Source organism: Athene noctua, chromosome 3 (genome assembly GCF_965140245.1).
Source record: "Athene noctua chromosome 3, bAthNoc1.hap1.1, whole genome shotgun sequence".
Lineage (NCBI taxonomy): Eukaryota > Metazoa > Chordata > Aves > Strigiformes > Strigidae > Athene > Athene noctua.
In genome coordinates, this window is record NC_134039.1 from 79,946,449 (window position 1) to 79,966,502 (window position 20,054).

The 20,054-nt window shown below is 41.5% G+C and overlaps 1 protein-coding gene across 6 annotated transcripts in view; it reads left to right on the forward strand.

Moving 5' to 3' along the window:
• The window catches only part of GRM3 (glutamate metabotropic receptor 3), a 114,318-nt gene that overhangs the window by 66,431 nt on the left and 27,833 nt on the right, over positions 1-20,054 (forward strand). For all 6 annotated transcript variants that reach the window (XM_074901623.1, XM_074901617.1, XM_074901618.1 and 3 more), the window contains one exon: positions 11,218-12,073. In XM_074901623.1, the coding sequence (XP_074757724.1) occupies positions 11,218-12,073 (856 nt within the window). The remainder of the gene's footprint in view (positions 1-11,217; positions 12,074-20,054) is intronic.

The window sequence follows — 20,054 nt, forward strand, 5'->3', positions numbered from 1 at the left end:
TTTTTTTCCCATTAAATGAACATGAAGAACATCTATATCCTCTTTTTTAGCAAAAATCCTCTATTTCTCCTCTCCAGACCAAGTATTCCCATGGCAGTGCAGCCTCAGGTGTTCTAAATTTCCCTGCCACTGTCAGTGTCCACAAACAAAAATGTCCCTAGCTTCACTGAAGCTGCCAAATCTACATATATCTCATTATTTTTGGTTAAATTAAATAAACTAGTCCACATCACTCACAACCACAAGTGAGTGATGCCTTAAGCCCAGATTCAAGTAGGCTAAAACCCTGCATCCAGTATTTCCTAATGGTCAGCTGTAGGTTTCCAAAGACACCAAACCCTGGACAGTGCTGGACCACTATGAGGAATATGTTTTTCCAGATTTAGTACAGGCCTTAATTACTGCATCAGTGTCAAAGGAGAAAAAAGTTCTTCTGCACTACATACAGCCCATCCCAGCAGGGACAGTAAGCCCATAGAGCTTCATTTACCTCTTTTGTAAACAGGCCAAGAGTTCATCCAATGCTCATTTCAGTCAGAATTGCATTGAGGAACTGGTTACTACTCCTGTCAAGGCATTAAATCCCATCAGTTTGGGAGCATGGCCAATTTCCATCAGACGTGCATGAGCACAGAAAAAGCATTCCAACAAATTACATTGTATTCCCTTTTGTGTTCCAGTGTATGGCTTGTCTGTGTATCCATAGTAGGGAATACATGGGCAAACAGTTACCCATACCACAGGAGACTAGCTTCTGCAGAGCAGAACCTCGGCCATCTCTCACACCAGGGGTGGGTTTGTCCCACTGTGGACAAGCTAACATGGCAAGGATGTATCCTTCACCAGTTCCATAGGTCTGATCACTTGCAGCACAAAGAGCAAGTTGCAGGGCTGGAAAAGAGATGTCTGAAGAGGAGAATCAATAGCTACAAAACTCTGGGCAACATGAACTATTAAGGAAATCATTATTCATTGTCTCTTCCAGTCAGACAAAGGGTACATCAAATGAAACCAGCAAATGTCAGATTGTTATGCATGATAACAACTAAATGAGTTCAAGAAGTGACTGGAAAAAATCAGGAAATTCTCTACAGATACTGTCTCTGGCTCAGCAAATCCCATATCTGCAAGTATCTCAAGGCTGGTAAAATATTTTGAAAAGTCATATACTTGCTTTGTTCCACTGGTGGAGAGGTGTCAGAGATTTTTCTCTACCTTTGGTCTAGTCATTTGTGGTCAGTCTGTTTCTCAGTCCACCCTAAATTCAAGTGTGTCCAAAGGACATTAAGACATGAAGTAGCCTAAAAGGCACATCCAGAACAGTAGTTACAGTTAAGGAAATGGTACAGATATTTTCTTTCCCTCCCAGAAACCCTGAGACAGTCACACCACACTCCTAAAATGGCCTAGGGAGTCTTGCACACCATCTGTCAATCTGTCCCTTTGAAGCTAGTCTCTTGTGATCACTGACATAAGACTAAATCCATATCTGAAGCAGTAGATTCGATGCAGTATATACAGATGCTTCATATTCCAAAATCTTAGGTTTGGAGAAGCTGTCAGACACAAATCGGAAGTCCTGATAAGAGACTTTTTCATTCAGTACATTGGAAAAATGTCAATAAAGCTGTATGCATATGTGTATGTAGTCTAATTTTCACAATTTATGAGGGATGATGAAACAATAGTTATATCTAATATTACCCTATGATCTATACAGTTTCCCTATAGTTGTCAATAGTTGTTCAAATATAAGATCTTTCTTACACAGTTCTTCAAAAAAAAAAAAACAAAACAGGTTCACAAATCAGTGTGTCATTGAGCATTTTCCATCTAGAAAAGAAGTATTCAGTTGATTATTTTCCCTTGACATAGATGGGATTGGCCTTCCTTCAGTCTTTCTTTTCTAGCTTTCCTCTGGATTTCACATTACTTAGAACATATGTAATTAAGCCATTCACTTCTTTCACTCATCTTGTTAAGATAGCTCATCATGAGTTCTTTTTTGAAAGAAAGTCCTTGTCAAGAATAATAGAAATAGCAGATTCAGGCCTGAAGAGGTAAAGACTTCAAAGCATTAAAGCAGCTCAATTTGGTGCCACACCAGAAGAGACTACCAAATTTCAGAGATAGTCACCTGCACAGAGTAGCTCCAGTATCAACTGGAATCGCACCAGTGCTGAACGTCAAACCACTTCAGCAGGCGCATGTCCAAGCCTGAGCATCCCCATTCCCCCTGCTTTCAAACGGCACCCAGGGTGCTGGATGCTTCCAGATGTAGCTCTGTCAAACATTCCTCTTTTACCTGAGAGCTGTAAACATCATAAAGTCCACAATGCAGTTTCTTAAACTTAAAATAAACCATGCTGAGCTCTTCAGACAAGAAATTATTTCTGCATTTTTTTTCTTCCCCCTGTGAATTTGCTGTTGTATTTCAATACTTTTTTTTCCCCTCCTTTCACCCTCCCTCTACAGATTTTTGTCTGGACAGCTGTCTACCAAATTATTTCATGATGCTCCTACTGTCAGATTTCTGCTTGTTTCATTATCCTTCCACCAAGGAAAAAAGAATTTGCTGGTAAATCAGCAACGAACACCTTCCCCACTGAGTCAGTATGCACGATAGGCACTTTTTGCAGAGACTAAAAACAAGAAGAGAATGCAGAATGCTTAATTATTTTTTGGTCAGACTAGGCTATTATCGTTAATGATGATCTGGGTAATTAGTTTTTAGATGTTGTGTTTAAATTAGCAGTGAGCCCAATCTGCACAACATTTGATACCTCAAAACCCAAGCCAGGATTCTCAGTCAACCGAAAAGCTCATGTAAAAAACCCTGTTATCTCGAAATAAAAGTCTGACCTCAGCTGAATCTTGGATCAGAAGGTGAAATCTCCAAAGTTTGGAGGACTTAATTTTAGGTTCATGTCTTTTCATTTGAGCTAGATTGTCCACTCTCTCCTAGTTAACAACAGAAATTGCAAACATATTTTTCTTGGAGATGTTAAATGACATTGTAAAAAGGATAAGAAAAAAAGCACTGTTCATTTACACAGAGAAGTACCTGCATAGCTAATTCAAATGCCATGTTTAAAACACTTAGATTAGATCAGCTCTGTCAGGTATATGCATGTGTAAGCAGGAATATGGTTATTCAAGTGCTGGATTTGTTCTTCTGTTTCTGAAAACTGGACCCATCTTCTGAAAATGAAGATTGGATTCCATTCCCTGCAGTCAACTCTTAGAAACATAAAGACATTCCCTTAGACAAACTGGGCTTTGCATTTGCATATCCACTATATTCATGTTGATGGAGGGCTTTAGCCCTGTGTAAAGTTTCCTTTATGCTGCCAACTCACAAGACCTCCAGATCCCAGTCGTGAAAGTTATTCCCAAGTTAGAGCCTCATCCAGAAAAAAAGGCAGAATAGAAACCAGTACCCAGCTGTCTTCTCTTGAATTCCTTGTTGTGTCTCAAGTAAACTGTAGCAAAGCCACTGGAGAAGGCTTAAAGGTGCATTACTGTTATCAGAAAAGCTAAGGCCTTTCTTCTAAGTGAGTGACCATCTGGTATGAAATTCAGAACATGTACTCATTTACTAGCAAACTTTTCCTTTCTCCTTAGCCACAGAAGTCTGCCAAGGGCTCATGGAGCCTGAAAGCTAATCACCTCCATTTCCTTCCTCCAAGGATAAACCATCTTCCAACCAGAGTCTTAACAATAGTTTTTAATTTCCATAACCACTGAAAATAGTGCAAAATCCTTCGAAGAACTACATGCAAACCCCCCTCCCCATAACATATGGAGCTCTGTCTCCCTGTGCATGGACTCAACAAGAATATGGGCAGGAGAAATGTGCAGGGGGCTTCAGGCATTCACCAGGGACTACAGCCCACATATGCCATTTGTGCCAAGCTTATAGAGGAGCTTTGCATTCAGCTGTGCAACAACAGCCTTTGGCGGTTTTGTGCTTGTAAAACTAAATCAGATCCTTTTAAAAAGATTTGTTCTGTGAGACGGGCCACCTACCACTAGCATTTAAACTACACATGCACTTGCTGACTTCCTGGTGCCTCCTTTAAACTCTTCCCCTCTTTCATCTCTATTCTTGCTCTCTCTCCACTACCTCTCAGCCAGATCCTTGCTGTTTGTTCCTCTCTTTGTTTCTGTTCACAATCAGAAAGTGAATTGCCACAAGGTTGAGATTTTTAAAGTACTCAAAGAGCACTGGACTACTTTCCTAGAGATTTCAAAGGCATGTGAGTACCTCCCTCTTGCTGGCTTCTTTGAAAATCCCAAGGTAATTTATTCCTTTGCAGTCTTTTTGAATTGGATTTGGGATTAAATTTTTCCTTTGGTGTGAGCATTTTCTCGTTTTGCCAACGGGAAATGATACAATTTTACAGGGATCTGTAAGTAACCCACGAGATCACAGGTAAGAAGGAAGGAGCCCTACCATGTTGTAAGTGGGAAAGGATGTAACTACAAGAGAAAGTGGCCAAAAATAGGAACTAGTTAGGGAAATCTGGACATTCCCTACACTCATTCTGTCCCTTCTGACTAGGAGTTATGCATCAGTTAATGAGTCTCAAATAACCACATTTATCAATGATAGGTCTTTTAACTCCAGAAGCCATTTCATGCTTTTAAAACTATCAACCCCAGTCTTAGTCCCTTTTCTCATCATGTGTCACTCACAGTCAGGTTTATCAAGTTTCAGGGAAGAGTTGCATTCTTTGTGCAAAGCAAAGTCTTCTGCACAGATCTCAGCTTAGTGCTTAGCTTACTTCACTTCAACAGTTAATGCTATATGGAGTCAGAGTACATATGCACCAGCTCACTGCATTATCCCCTGCAGGAAAAAAGAAAAAAATATTTTCAAATTATTCTCTCCGAGTACAAGGTTTCTCTGCATGTCCTTCTTGGTTTATTTTTTATTACACATATAAAAAACAATTCCCAGGTCCTCCACAGAATTCCTAGGTGTTATTTTGACAGTATTCCCCCTTTCTGATGTTCATTTCACAGATGCAATTATTACACTGTTCAAACACTGCTTTCTCTGGATGTGACAGCTATTGAGTCCTCTGCAGATGTTTAAATATATTTTTCCAGCTTCATTGCCAAAATTTTCAGGAGAAGAGCAAGACTAAAACCAATCTTGTCTTCTCCCCTCCACCTGCTAACAAAAAATGCCAGACATTTTTATTTGATTGGTAAGGTATTGTTTTTACCTGAGTTACCCTTTTGAAAGGAATTTTGTTAAGGAACAGCACTCACTAACTAGTAAACAGCCCTCTTAGTACCAAAGAGAGAGAAAGCTGATGGAAATCACTACTTCAGTCCTGCAATGTGCCAGATTACATAGGAGTACAAGATCAGCTGGGACTTCTAAATAACTTCACTGCTTCTGGCTTAGTTCCTTGCAAGTGATCTTTAATGATTAAAAGGACTAGGATGTTGGCATTGCTGATGCATTCCTGGGGTCAGAACTTGAAGTGCAACTGAAGCCAAATGGGCATTTTCTGTTGCAGGTGGTGACATAGTCCCCATGTAGAGACTGTCTTACATAGTGCTTTTTACAATATCCCAGAAAAAACACCTACAGTTTTAAAATGGGCTATGGAGAGGGGACATTCCAGACTGATAGAGGCATTTCAATTCTGGAAGCAGGAAGCAACTTGGGCTTCTAATTTTGCTTTGAAAACAAGCCACAGTTTGGAGTGCATTATTTTCTTGGGTCCAAGATGAGCAGCTGCATTTACATTACTGGCATCTACACCTCCCAAATATTCCCAAACCATGTGAGTATGTCAGAAGTGCTCAAGCTGATTCACACTGGGTCACACTGTCCCCAAGGTGAGAGCCATGCCTTTGAGCCTACTGAGTCCCAGAAGGACAGGGAAAATTATAGTGGAGCCTGTCTGTTCAGTATTGTTCATATTTATTGCCAGTGATGCAATCTGGCAGCACTGTAGGCTCACAACATGCTGGGCATTATCTACAGAAATATAGCCAGTAGCTAGGTGGAAATTATTATTTCTATTTATTCTATTTATTTCTATTTATTCTGCTCTCAGTGGACCACATCTGGAATGCTATGTCCAGCTTTAGACACCCCAATAAAAGAAAGATTTAATAAATATAGAGATGATTGCGAGGAGAATAGCCTGAAGAACACACCCTACAAGAAGAGATGGAGGGAACTGGGTGTGTTTAGCCTGGAGGAGAGAAAGTTTAGTGGGAACCGAATGTCAGCTTTTCAGTATGTATGGGTTGGTTCTCAAGAAGATAGAGCAAGTCTTTACTGAGATGCATGACAAAAGGATGGAAAAAAATGGCTATACATTGAAGGAAGGTTCTAACTTGACATAAAATGTACAAACCAGGAGCTGGGAGCATGGGGAGGGTATACAAGCCAGTGTAGGCAGTTGACTGGAAACAGGTACCTAATTTATTCTTTACATTAACTTTATGCCCACCACCTATCACATACCCACACTCCAGCCCATTCAGAACTGTTTCTTTCCTGCTTTTTTAAAATGACACTTTCTGCTAAAATTTGGTTAAAATATTTTTAGATTTAAGAAAAAAAAAAAAAAAGTCAAATAAGAAAAAAAAAAAAAAAAAAGTCAAATAAAACCAAAACCCAAAAACAAACAAACAAAAAGAAAACAACAAAAAAACACCATTGGAGCAAATGCTTTAGCTGCAGTTTGACCTGCAGCCGGCCAAATAATAACAAAAAACTCATGCTGTAGATTATCATCATTTAGAAATTAGATACACTATACACTGGCGGCAGCACACATTTCTTCAAAGTCAAAGCTCAGCTCCTGTGCTATAACAATGACATCAGACATTAGAAAATCCTTGGGACATGGCTTTGCCATGGTCTCACTGTAGGAATCTATCCTCATGATTAAGAAGACTTTTTCAAGTGACCAAAGGCAGCAACTGAATTTTTGTTAGGACAGATTGCAGTTCAGACAGACAGGGATTTCTCCAGTTTCTCAATAGAGACAATCCTCCCTTACCTCAATCCTGTTCTGCTCAGCAGCCTGATTTACTGTCTGTTCAAAACAGCCACGGGAGTTCTTCCCTGTCTCAAAGGAGCTCTATGAAATCAGATTCATTAAGCCATGTTAAGTGCCATGAGATTCTTGCGTAGTAAAATTTTAGAAGTGCAGAGAGCACTGTCATCCTAACAAGGAGCCTCCTCTCTCCAACAGATGTGTGATACACACTTGTGTATTGTGTTGAAGAAACCCTATCTGTTCTAGGACTTTCGAGATTTATTTCTATTTGAGAGTGTTTTCTGTGCTCCCCAGCCATGCACACATTGAAACAACCCATACAAGAGCCTCTGGGCTGTTAAGAAGGGAAATTTTAACTAAAAACATGAGAATAAATCCTACCGCCAGCAAAGAAAGTCCTATGGAGGATAGGCAAAATGCTTGACGGGATTTAATAAATCCATATATGAGTTTATGATATATATAGGTGTCACTTACCTGACTCTATCTATCATCAGGACTCCTGAACAGCCAGAAATATACTCTGAAAGCAGATTCACATGTTTGATAGCTGTACCTAATCCACTACTCCTTGCAGAAAAGTATTAGGAAGACATTTTCAGTGTTATAAACTAGACTGGCAATCTCCCACAAGTATTTGTACTGTCCACAATGCACAGAGAGGTAGAAGTGACAGATGTGGCTCCCATGTTGTGAGATGGACCTCAGTGTCCTCTGGCACTGCCCTGAACACTCCATTTCCAGGATTTGCTCATGCAGTCTGTGCCTACAGAGAGACAGGGCTAATGCCGGACCTCCTGCCGAGCTCATGTTGGGCAGCTCCTTAGGAGTCACCCGCCATCCTAGCAGCTGGGTGAGAGCCATGTTTACCTGGGACATGGACACTAGGACAGGACAGTGGCTACACTAATAAACCCTGCAGTGTGAGGGCAAAGAAAGGTTTCCCATCACACTGGAAGTTGACTATATCGACACGCTTTGTTCACAGCAAGCTGTGGTGCAAAGCTGTTGTTTTAGGATGCAATACAGAACATCCAGACTTATTTTCAAAGGTGCTATGTATCTGCAAAATCTTCTGGGTTTGACAGCAAAAAAAACAGGCTACTACTGCTACTTAAGTGCCAACATATGGATTTCAGGCTCTTAATTGCATGCACCATGGCTTGACTAAATTGCTGCCTGGAGCTTTGCCAAGATAGATTCTTTCACTTAGCAAAAGCTGGATCTACGCTGCCGTTTTGAAGCTGTAGTGCACATCCCAAGGCAGCATGGAGCTATGGTGTAGGTATATCTCAGGTGGTTCAGCCTCCGTGCACATAACTCTGGTTCACATTGCACTGTCCTCTGCTACACTGAGATACTGCAGAAGAGACATAGCCTTAGATATCAGCTCCTTTCCAGAACCTATTACTTGTGCCCTTATCTGGTTACTCGTTTAATCAGGATCTGATTTTCAGAACCATATGTTCAAATCAGTATGGAAATGGACAGAAAAAGGGACTGTTCTGAAACTGGCTGCATCAGCAAAGTGCCTGAGACCTGAGCTCTTTCAAAAAATTAGTCCCTAAAATCAAGATGTTACAATATTCCAGAAACTTCAGAATTTCCAGAAGAATGTCCTGATCTGAATTAATAACTCCACTGAGCTCCATGATCAGTCACAGTTCTCGGGGATGATTGGGTCACTATCCTCTATGATTAATCAGACATTCTTATATAATATTTTTTAATTTTTGGTCTATGAAAAACCTACCATATAGATAGCTTTGCAGTGAAGAGCATTACAGCACAGAGCACTGCCACAGCAAAGCTTTCTTCTCCCCGTAGCACAAGAAGCAAAACTGCAGGCAGTTTGTAGGGACCCTGGAAGTACAGTGACCTCCAAGGCTCAGAGACTCCTTGTAAAATGGGGGTGTAGTTCTGTTTCCCTGCCAAGCAGCTGACTGAAATAAATAAAAAGCAATAGAAAAGCTGCTATATTTGTTACAGTTTCCTTCTGTGAGCTAAAGGCTTAACTACTGACTGAGTAGCACTGCTTTAGCTAGAAAATGGACTTCTTTTTTAGCAAATTGGGGGGGGGGGGGGGAATACAGAATGATATGTGTGCATATCCTCATTATGGTTTAGCTCAAATAAAATAATTCATGCTAGAATAAACCGAGACAAGAATAGCTATTCCAGCCCACATGGTTCTGCAAGAAATGTTCCAGAATAACTACAGGGAGGACATTCTTATTACCAAACCAAAGTGCTCTTTTTGAGTGAGGATATGTGAACCAAACCATGTGGGTATGTAATCAAAAGTTACCAAGCCGCGGAGTCTTAACAATGCTCAGAGCATCCATTGCACCTCGGTGACAAAACAAGCCCCTCAGCCAACTCCATTATTTAAAGCTGTTCATTTAAATCACCACAGTGGAAATTAAATTCCACATTTCCAGTATAAGGCACTTTAATGCATGTTACCACCTAGCAGGATGGTTAAGGATGCATCAGCTGTTTCCCGAGAGACTTGTTCAGCCACAGCACTTCCCAGCCACGTGCCTACACCCATAGGCAAAACCAAAAGGCGTTAGCGAAAGCTCCCTGTCAGGATACTCCTTCCAAACAGTGTAGAAGAGGTTTTACTTTTGTTTAAATGAAAATAAAATACTGTGAGTGATTTATTTAATAAAGACATGCTTCAGCTCCCCAGATACAAGCACCTAGAGCCCTGAGATGCCAGGGCATCCCGCCTGCTCAGCCCTCGTGCCTCAGAAGGTCAGTAAGACATGAGTCTCCGTAAGTCCCCTGTTTCAGATGGCCCAGCTGGTTGTGAAAGGCACTGTGGACATATGGTTAGGCAGCAGTCTGGCCCAGACAAGAAATTACACCAGTTTACAATGGGAGACAAGCCACAGAGAGACACTGGTCCAGTGTCTGCATTAAAGAAAAAAGAGAATGTACATCTATAAAATCCCAAGAGATAAGGGTTGCCAAAAAGAAATAAAATTAGTCTGCTTTTACAAGACTGTCTATTTTGCTATTGGCATCTGAGCCTTTAAAATTTGCCTTATTCCACAACATTTTTTTCAAAACAGTCCTTTGCCTTTGAATTCTCACAGACATAGTCTGTGGTCAGAGAAACATTTGGGGAAAATGTGAAAAATTAATTGATTGGGCTGTTTTTAATGTTTCCCTTCGGAATCTCAACTACACAGCTATTGCTTTTCAAATGGTTTTGTCAGGCTGTACTCCAAGATCAGCTTTAAATTTAATCTACTGGACACAAATTCCAGTCATCAAGAGCAGAAATTTGAAGTCTTCCCTTTGTCATGTAAGAAGCAATCACAGGAAAAAGCTTCCATAACCTTTCTTCATTTCTTTCCAGATATTATCAGGATCTATACTTGTATGGGAGTAAGAGAGTAGATTTGGGAATAATTACTCAAGGGAGATAGCAACATAGGAAAAATACCACAAAAGACAGGACTTTGGACAAAATAAATCATACAAAAAGGCTATTAGATATTATTAAAAGTTTTTAATATTTATGAAAAACTGTAGGTCAACATGATATTGTGCAACACTTGAGGAGTACTAACATGCCACAAATATGCCATCTCAAGAGGACTGCAGTCAGAAGAGTTTAGAAGAAACGTTAAAAGAGAAAAAAGTAGAAGTGAGGATTCAGAACTTGCATAAGAGCAGTCAGAAAGTCCCGTGAACGCCTTGTACATGTATTTCTGTGATATTTGCATAAAAGAGAAATATATGTCTTATTAGTACTTTTGGTTATCAAATACAACGAGTTTTGGAGAAGATGAAACATGCTATGGACAGGAAAGGCATGCAAATCCCTAGACTGTAGTAAAGAGCTCAGGCTGAGACTGAAGTACATTGTCCATTTGTGTCAAATTCTCTGGTGGTATAAACAGACTCATTTGACAGAAATAAAAGGTCCATTACAGTCCCAGTAGGACCCTGGGAATTAACTGGGCAACACAACATCTATTCTGCATATGCACAGTGTGCTGCTCTCCCCAGAGTATGTTATCAGCGTGCTCTATCAACACCCTTAATCTGGGATTGTCAGAACATCTCTTATTAAAAAACATGGTTTATGCCTCTCCCTATATCTTTCTGTTCAGTTTTAAAAATAACACCCTTTGAAAAACCTGTGTTCTCCCCTTATCTCTAGGTGGCGAATTTGCTCAGACTCTTCCAGATCCCCCAGATCAGCTATGCCTCCACCAGTGCCAAGCTGAGCGACAAGTCCCGCTACGACTATTTCGCACGGACAGTGCCCCCTGACTTCTACCAAGCAAAAGCCATGGCTGAAATCTTACGGTACTTCAACTGGACTTACGTGTCAACAGTTGCTTCAGAAGGAGACTACGGGGAGACAGGGATCGAAGCCTTTGAGCAGGAAGCTCGCCTCCGCAACATCTGCATCGCCACCTCCGAGAAAGTAGGCCGGTCCAACATCAGGAAGTCCTATGATGGCGTGATCAAAGAGCTGCTCCAGAAACCCAATGCCAGAGTGGTGGTGCTCTTCATGCGAGGCGATGACTCTCGGGAGCTCATTGCAGCTGCCAACCGCTTCAATGTTTCCTTTACCTGGATTGCCAGCGATGGATGGGGAGCACAAGAGAGTATTGTCAAGGGCAATGAGCACATAGCTTCTGGGGCAATAACCTTGGAACTGGCTTCCCATCCAGTTAAAGAGTTTGACAAGTATTTCCAAAGCCTCAGCCCTTACAGTAACAGACGCAACCCCTGGTTCAAGGACTTCTGGGAGCAAAAATTCCAGTGTAATCTCCAGAACCGAAAACCACATAAAAAGGCTTGTGACAAGCACTTCACCATCAACAGTTCCAACTACGAGCAAGAATCCAAAATCATGTTTGTTGTGAATGCCGTATATGCGATGGCCCATGCCTTGCATAAAATGCAGAGGACTCTTTGTCCTAACACCACGAAACTCTGTGATGCCATGAAGCATCTGGATGGCAGGAAGCTGTACAAAGATTATCTCCTGAAAGTAAACTTTACAGGTAATAACTTCTCTCTTGGTACATACAGAATGTCACTGTAATTAATGAAATGTTCATCGGTCACAGTAAGAACCAGCTGAATTCCGAGTAGCACCTATTATTACAGTTCAGACCAGGGTGGTACCCAGGCAAGGCCACTCCTGCCACAAGAAGGCAGAAAGAATAAGGACAGGGAGATTGTTCAGAACTCTAAAAAAACAACTCAATGCTCCTCCTGTTTCCAGCAGAAGCAAGAGGTGGAGGTGACAACAGCTAGTTTTGGAAATGTTACCCTCCATCCTCTAAACTTCCACACAACCACTTGCATTTCATTCACAGACAGTTTGGCTTCAGCTGGACATGTCTGGAGGCCAATGATCTTTTCACCACCTGCTACACTCGGCAACTGCCTGCTATGCCTACGCCAAGACCTGGCCTTCCCTTCCTTGTTTTATTATGAATTTACATAATATCTGGAGCATGGTCAATGGCCAATGTCCTTGCAATGGTAAAGCAATGATTCCTGCCCTAGAACCAGATCAATATAAAATATTTAAATATGTAGGATAGTGCCATTAGTCTTGATGACAAAGTATAAAAAGCTAGGTTAAACACATGAAGGAGACTTGTGGAGAGAAAGTGAATGATCTGGCAATGATATGAGCAAATTTCATGGGGACTGGCTGCACAGCACATGGCTTCTCTGTGGTTTTGCCATCACATATGCCTGAGCTTAGGTTTTTTAATAATATTACACCATAGCAAAACTAAATAGAGCTACAGAAGAACCAAGTGTAGAGCATCATGTCTTTTTGTTGTTACGTGTCTAACTTTCTTTTGAAGCATCTAGGTTGAGCTTGCATTTCTATGTATTATTAAACTGATATTCTCAGCTGACCGAGTTGATTTAAGGAAACATCATGCTGTGCTGTGTATGGGAACTAGCTCCAAGAGGTATTGAAGGATAAATACGTGTATGATACAACATGCTTAGTCCCAAGGGACCCTCAATAACACTGGAAACTATGTGAAACTGTCTAATTGGAGATTGAACTTTTCCCTCCCATCTCTAGATATTACCAACCACATCCCTAGTGCTTCTCTCACTCTCAGTGGGTTATGGCTGATGTAGCCAAGTACTCCATTTTCTTGGGTGCTTGTAGGCATACCTGCCAGCACATACTGCATAGCTCCTTAGGGCCCCTGGTCATCCAGAATCCTGCTAGCTGACTAGCTGAATTGTTCAGAGCATATCAGGGATTCCTGCATCCCATATGCCTGGATTTCTTTACCATGGAAATCAATAAGGGACAGATAGAATTGGTCATTTGCTGCATCTTATCTCTCAGGAGGGGATTCAGGAGGACCCAGGATCTTGGACATGCTCTGGTAATATAGATTCAGTCACAAAGGAAAAATAATGTGAGAAAGATGGAAGTTGAGATGCTTCATAAACCCGCATCTGAGTGTTGCATGCAATGCAGCTGAAGCCACGTGCCCGGCCTGAGCAACACGATGCTTGTGTGCATCGTGCTGTTTGGTCTCCTTCCTAAAGACTGCTGCATCAGTAAGAATAGTCAGATACCATGACATATACAGGTGCATAGGCAATGTATACATGTCATGCTGTAATTGCATTTGATTTATTTATTAATTTCACAAGCAGCACAAGACAAAATGAAACAACCTTCTCGGTTTTAGACCTATAGAAAATAATCATCATTTCTCCTCCCCCTCCACACAACACTTAACACATAGAAACTATTTTCTCATTTGCCTGCACTTTTCCTCAGAGATACTTGAATGCCTTCAAACTGTTGAAATCAAAAGGTTTTAGGAGCTCTGGCAGAAGCTGGGTCCTGGCATCCTGATGGCAAGGGATGGCAGTGGTGTGCAATGTGCTTCTGCCCCTGCCAAGGAGACACTTGAGGACAGTAACAACAAGTGAGGCACCTAAATGAGTAGTCACTGCAATAACTTCAATTATTTTGAAACTTTTTCTGACACTCTAGGTATTTTTATGGGCTTAAATGCATACACTCTTAATAGAGTCCAGCTTTAGTCTGTCACTAAACAATCTTGGTTCCAGTACATGATTCCTAATAATTTTTCTACTGTAAAAAGATTTTTTTAAGCACCCAAGTGTTTTCTCACTCAGTATTTAGACAGAAAGTCAAAATAGCCACAACTTTCTTTGACCAAAACTCCAGGAAAAATTTAATTTAAATACAGCCAGAAAACTTCATTTTCATTTTGACTGAAATATCTTTTATACTTTTTATGAATTCGAAGTTGAAACTGTTCAAGTTGAAAAAAAAAAAAAAAAATCAAAGCCCATCACTTTGAACTTTTGAAAACAGAAGTCTCTTTTAAGAACCAATTTAATTTACTTTAAAATCAACATGGAAATCTTTGAAACTTTGAAGAGCTTTAGTTTCAGTTAATTTTCATTTCCAATTTAAAACATTAAAAAACCTGTCAAGTTCTTTTCCAATGGTTTCGTTCTGTATATATTATTACTAGCTTACAGCATGCTTTACTCATCTGTTTCTTTGTTATCAGTTCTTCTATTAAAATGTGAATCCCTGTTTTAATGTCAGTGATATTTTAAACAGATGAGTGATTTTTACGTAGGGAGAGAATCAGCAAATCTCCTATGCCTTCTTCCTTTCAGAAAGGTGTGAAATTGTAATACATGCAAGTCTTGTCATTGATTTCCATGGGACCAAGAATTTGTCTTTGCTCTTTTCTGGTTGAAGAAATTCTCTGGGTGTGTTGTTAATGTCAGGACCCTGCTGCATGATACATTTGATCAGTGAGGCTCTCATATTTCCAGCTCCAAATCTGAGAATAGATGCAGAGAGAGGATGGTGTGGAAGGTACCAGCCCATCAGGTACACTTCAACTAAGTAAGGTTGTGAATTTTCTCTCTTTAGCTTAGGTAGTGATCCACACCCACCAAAAGGATGCAGGTGAGAAACAGAACAGATCCCTGCATGCATAAACCTGCAGTTTGCCATGACAGAAATCTGACACATGGGCCTGAGTGTATTCTCCCAGTTTCCAGGAGCAGGTAATGGCGCATTTCAAACACACCAGCCTGAGTAAATGATAGGGTGCATTGATAAGGCTGGTGTGGGACTGTGCAATTTTAGACATTTACCCTACACACTTGGATTAGTTTTGGCTGATATCTGATTAGAGTTAATGGAGCAGATCAGCACTTACAGAGCGTGGTTCAGCCCATGTGAAGTAGCCCATGTGAGATATGATTTGGCCCTACATCTCTTGCTATTGACTGCAGATAGAGCATAGAACAACTAAGATTCTCACTTGCCATTTAGCTGAAAGCCTGAAGTGAGACTCAGGCACAGCAGTAATGGAATCTGTAGGGAAATACTCAGGGACCAGCTAACAGCAGGTTTGGAGCAGAGGACTGGCCAGGATTTGTGCACTCTCATGCTGCCACTGATGTTGACATGTTGCGTGGCCAGTATTTCATTAATATCTCTGCGGTCCTACTTATTTCTCCTTTTTCATTAAATTGAAATCATTCCATAGAACTGCAGTGTGGCACAAAGGCAGGGTGAGATTTTATTCCTTAGTGTCTGTGCAATACACTGAGCACATAATTTTGTTGCAAGTCAGTAAGACATGTATGACAAATGTCATGATGTCCTCAATCTTTTCAGTAAGAGAGAAGAGTTGCCTGTGCCTGATTCCCACTTCCAGCAGCAGGATCGGAGAATGCAAAGCCCATCCCCTAGATAAACACACTCACTCCATCTCAGTGCTTGTTTGGTCTTTCAAAGAGATATAGGCTGGTTCATCTTCTTGATCTTCCCACCCTCTGTGTTCCCTCCTGAGGGCACAAGTGCAGCACTTGATGTTCTGAATTGTGATGCTCTTCTGCTGATAAAGAGATGTTGGTTCAAGAGGCTGTTAGCTTGTATTATCAGAACAACAAAGTGCTGAAAAAAAGGAAAGGGCTCCATGGGAGAGAGCACAGAGTAAAAACTTCTCACTATCTCCCAAACATTTCTTGGTGCAGAGTAGTATGTGGAGGGACTCTTAGGAGGGCTGTGAATCCAGAGATGAACCCCAACATGAGGCAGAGCTCCACATATCCAGAAACATCGGGTCTAAGGGGGTCCCTCCCTCAAAGGGGTGGAGGGACCAGTGCAGCAACCAGCTCTGCTGTTTTAGCTCCTTTAGGCCACCAGGATGAAACAGAAAAGCAGTGTTATCCTTGCCCACAGCACTATTTGACATGTGCCAGGACAGTAAACGTTAGCACAGGCAGTATGAAAAGGGTGTCCATCATTTGGGATAAAGAGGCAGGGTCCTGCACAGCTGCACCCCACGTGTTGCTACGTGGTGTAACTGCTCCTCTGGGGCATCGGGCTCCAGGTTGGCCAGGGCTGAGGAAGGACAGCAATGACGTTCAAGAACCACCAGTAGCTCCATCTGGCCCAGGGTTGCTGGGCTGGCTGTGCAGGATAACAGCCTTGTCACCCAAGGGCGTGGGACGGGGCTCCAGCTTTTCCCACTGCACAGTTATCAGGGCTGGTGGTATCGCAGGTCTAACTCTGCCGTGAGTCTGGTGTGGGAACGTACAGGCAGAGGGAGGTTGGACTTAGGGGTGTATGCATGTCCACCTGTCTTCTGCAGCTTCCTGAATCTCCACAGTAAATGATAGGAGAACTCTGGTTAAAGTAGTAACTCTGGAAAATAGATCATTACAAATTTTAAATAATACATATATTTACAGTATTGCCTTTTCTTACCCCTTTCTTCCTCCACAGCTACAAGACTCACTGTCATGTCCATCCCTGTATTACATTCAGAAATCCAGCTCTTCTACAGTAAAGCCTATATCATCAAACCTAGCTTATACTGGGCTAAATCCTCTCAGGTGGCTAACCAGAATGACTACGCAGAATGAAAAAGGGTTGTAAGTCAGATCTGATTTGTCCTCTTTCACCCACGACAAAACATTTTTCCTGCCTCATCCTAAGTTTCTGTGTGGTTTATTTTCTTTCTTTTCTTCCTCCCACTCTGCCCCAGTCAACACACAAATAATATGAAGCAGAAACACAAACTCACCTTCTCACTTGCTCTTGAACACTGGTGACTTCCATGGTGGGAATATACATTCATGGACCATTTCCTTAGCAGCTTTTCCACCCAAGTAGGAAAAAGCTTAAAAGCCATGTTCTGCAACAGGCTGATGTCACCTCACTTCTGAGCACAGCAGCACTGCCTGGTCCCTGCTCTGGGATTTAGCCATAAATGTCCACATCGAAGCTCACTGTCCTGCCAAGCTTGCATGAAGCACAGACCAACAAATCATGTGTCTGCTATCACAAGCAGATTATGAGTGCAGAAACTTCAAAGGCCCTGGCAGGGCATGTGGAGACTAAAGCTAGAGTTCATATCCCAGGCTCTGCAGCGGATGGCCCTGCTACTCTGACACCTCACCTGATGAGCTCCTGTTTATCAGGTCAGATCCCCTTCGCCTCCAGCACTCAGAGAGTCAGCTGTAAGATTCTGCTGGCCTTCCTTGTGATGCTTATTTGTAAAATAAATCAGAACACTGCTTTCAGCTGAAGGTAAAACTTTCATGGGCAGAAGGCATCTAACCTTGTTAATCATAAATGTTTTAAAAGTGTAATTCATGATGGATTTGTGGCCATTAAAACCAAGGAAAATACAGAGCAAATTCCCCAAGATATTCATTAAAAATATACATGAAAAAGATGTCTAGGATTTATAGGAAAAATTACTGTTTTTTTCCTGGGACCAAAAATGTGTCATAGCATTTAAAACCTTGAAAGCAGCTAAGGGACAGTCTCTGAAAGCACACTTGAGACTTGCTATTTCAGAGCAGAGGAACCTGCACACTATTTTCCCATATTTCTCTCTATATTAGAGTTACACTGGTATATATACACACAGAGCTGTAGCAGGATTTTGACAGCCTGGTGTTCCTGATGACCCTTTCTACTTTCTCCTTCCTTCAGCTGCCTCTTTGCAGACCTAGCTGCTGATGGGGATCTGCAGCTTTCCTTTGGGCAAATTTACCCCTTCTGCTTAGTCCTTCCTGAAGCTTTTAATATGTGTGTGTATATTCTTTTTTTTTTTTTTTGTACTTTTTAAAAATACATGCATATTTTCATATATATAGTTGTGTAATACAGATTTATAAGTTATAGAATAAATCAGGTTAGAAGGGCCCTGAAAAGGTCTCTAGTCCAACCTCCTGCTAAAAGCAGGGTCAGCTGCAAGATCAGACCAAGGTGCTCAGGGCTTTATAGATGTAAACTGGCTGAACCTAAAATACTGTGGAATCTTTTCATCCTCTAATTCAGGTTTGAGGGATTGTGATGGCAAACAATCCAGTCTGCACCCTGGGTGCATTGTGTGTCACACACTGCACCTTGTAAGATGGGTACTTGCCGGCAGCCTGACACAGGCATTGTCATCTCTAGGGCACAACTTCCAAATAAAATTTTCAATAGAACTTTTCTTGCCAGCATGGCAGGTCAGTGACCTACCTATTAATAGTGTCTGTTATCTAGCCAGAGATTTTCATAAAATGCTGCCTCTTCATGTGTTCATTTGGTACTAATTAACAGTAATTGGCCTGAGTGAGCAGGAGCAGAGATTAAATTATGTTCCTGCCTCTTGAGATAAGATCCAGCAGCAAAAGCCAAGGTGTGCTGGACCATTGCTTCCCATCTAACTAGGGAGCAAAGCACTTCTGCTTGTTGCCACCACTGCCACCACTGCCTGCTGCCACTGCTCCTCTGCCTGACCTGAGCACAGAGCTCCCATAGGCAAAATGATGGGAAATGCGGCATTAGCAAAACACAGAGCAACAACTTTTCTCATAGTCCTCAGAAAGGCTCTGTTGCCTTTGGCCTTTACCCAGCTGGGTGCCATTCCTGGAAAGTCTGCAGAAACCACAGGCCAGCAATGGCCTCAAACTTGTAGCAGCATATTTGGGGGAAGTTGCTTTGACATCCCTAAAAGAGCAAATAGCTCTCCATCTCAGTTTCCTCTACTTGAATATTTATACAACTCACCACTTCATCAGAGCTATGAAAAACTGAATAAGAAGTTATATAGTCTGTGTCTTGTATGTAACAAAGTCAGCTGCTTTGTCATATTTATAATGTGGCCTTTATGCATCTCATAAATCTCTAGATTGCGCAGTGCCCATGCGAGTGTGTAAATGAGGATGAGATTAGACACTTTGCGTTTATGAAGAAACACATGACTGAAAAACTGAGCAATTACTTGCTTTCGGATCACATATTTGAGAGACAGAAGGCTTGGTAACCTAATTTCTCTAAATCACAGATTTCTGTGTTTGCCTGCTGCTTGTTTTATAATAGTTATTGTTTCATCTTTTGTTTCACTGGCAAATATCATGTGAATCCCAAACACTGAGGGTCTGCAAAAAGCGCTTGGAGGAGCAGGAAAATTTGTACAGCCTTTTCATCCCCTAACAATGCGTGCTCTCTCTTCCAATCCAACTGGTCTCTGCAACAGAGGGACAGCTCAGGTCTGCTTCTTTCTCCTTGTGACCTGGAAGAAGATATATGAGAAAAGAGTTTAGTTCAGGATTTCTACCCCTTACATTTTAACCACTAATTTGTCTCTGAAAAGCCAATGGGAAGACTAGATTCTGCTCTGTTACCTGCCACTTTCAGAATAATCTCAGTCTCCTCTGCATGCTGAGGTGCTATTTAGGGGCTAGAAAAGGCAGAGGTTGCCCTCAGAACATGATCACAGCAGTGTTAATGAGGATGAGGACAAGGATTCCATAGGGACACACTGAGACAGCATGACACATTGGGAAAATAAATTACTCTCTTGAGTAATCCAGGTGTGTCCTGGACTTTCATTAACTCCCCAAGAAAATTAGTCTTTTCAAAAGGTGATGAGGAAAACTATGGAAAGTCACAAACCCAGGCATATAGCCCCAAGGATAGCT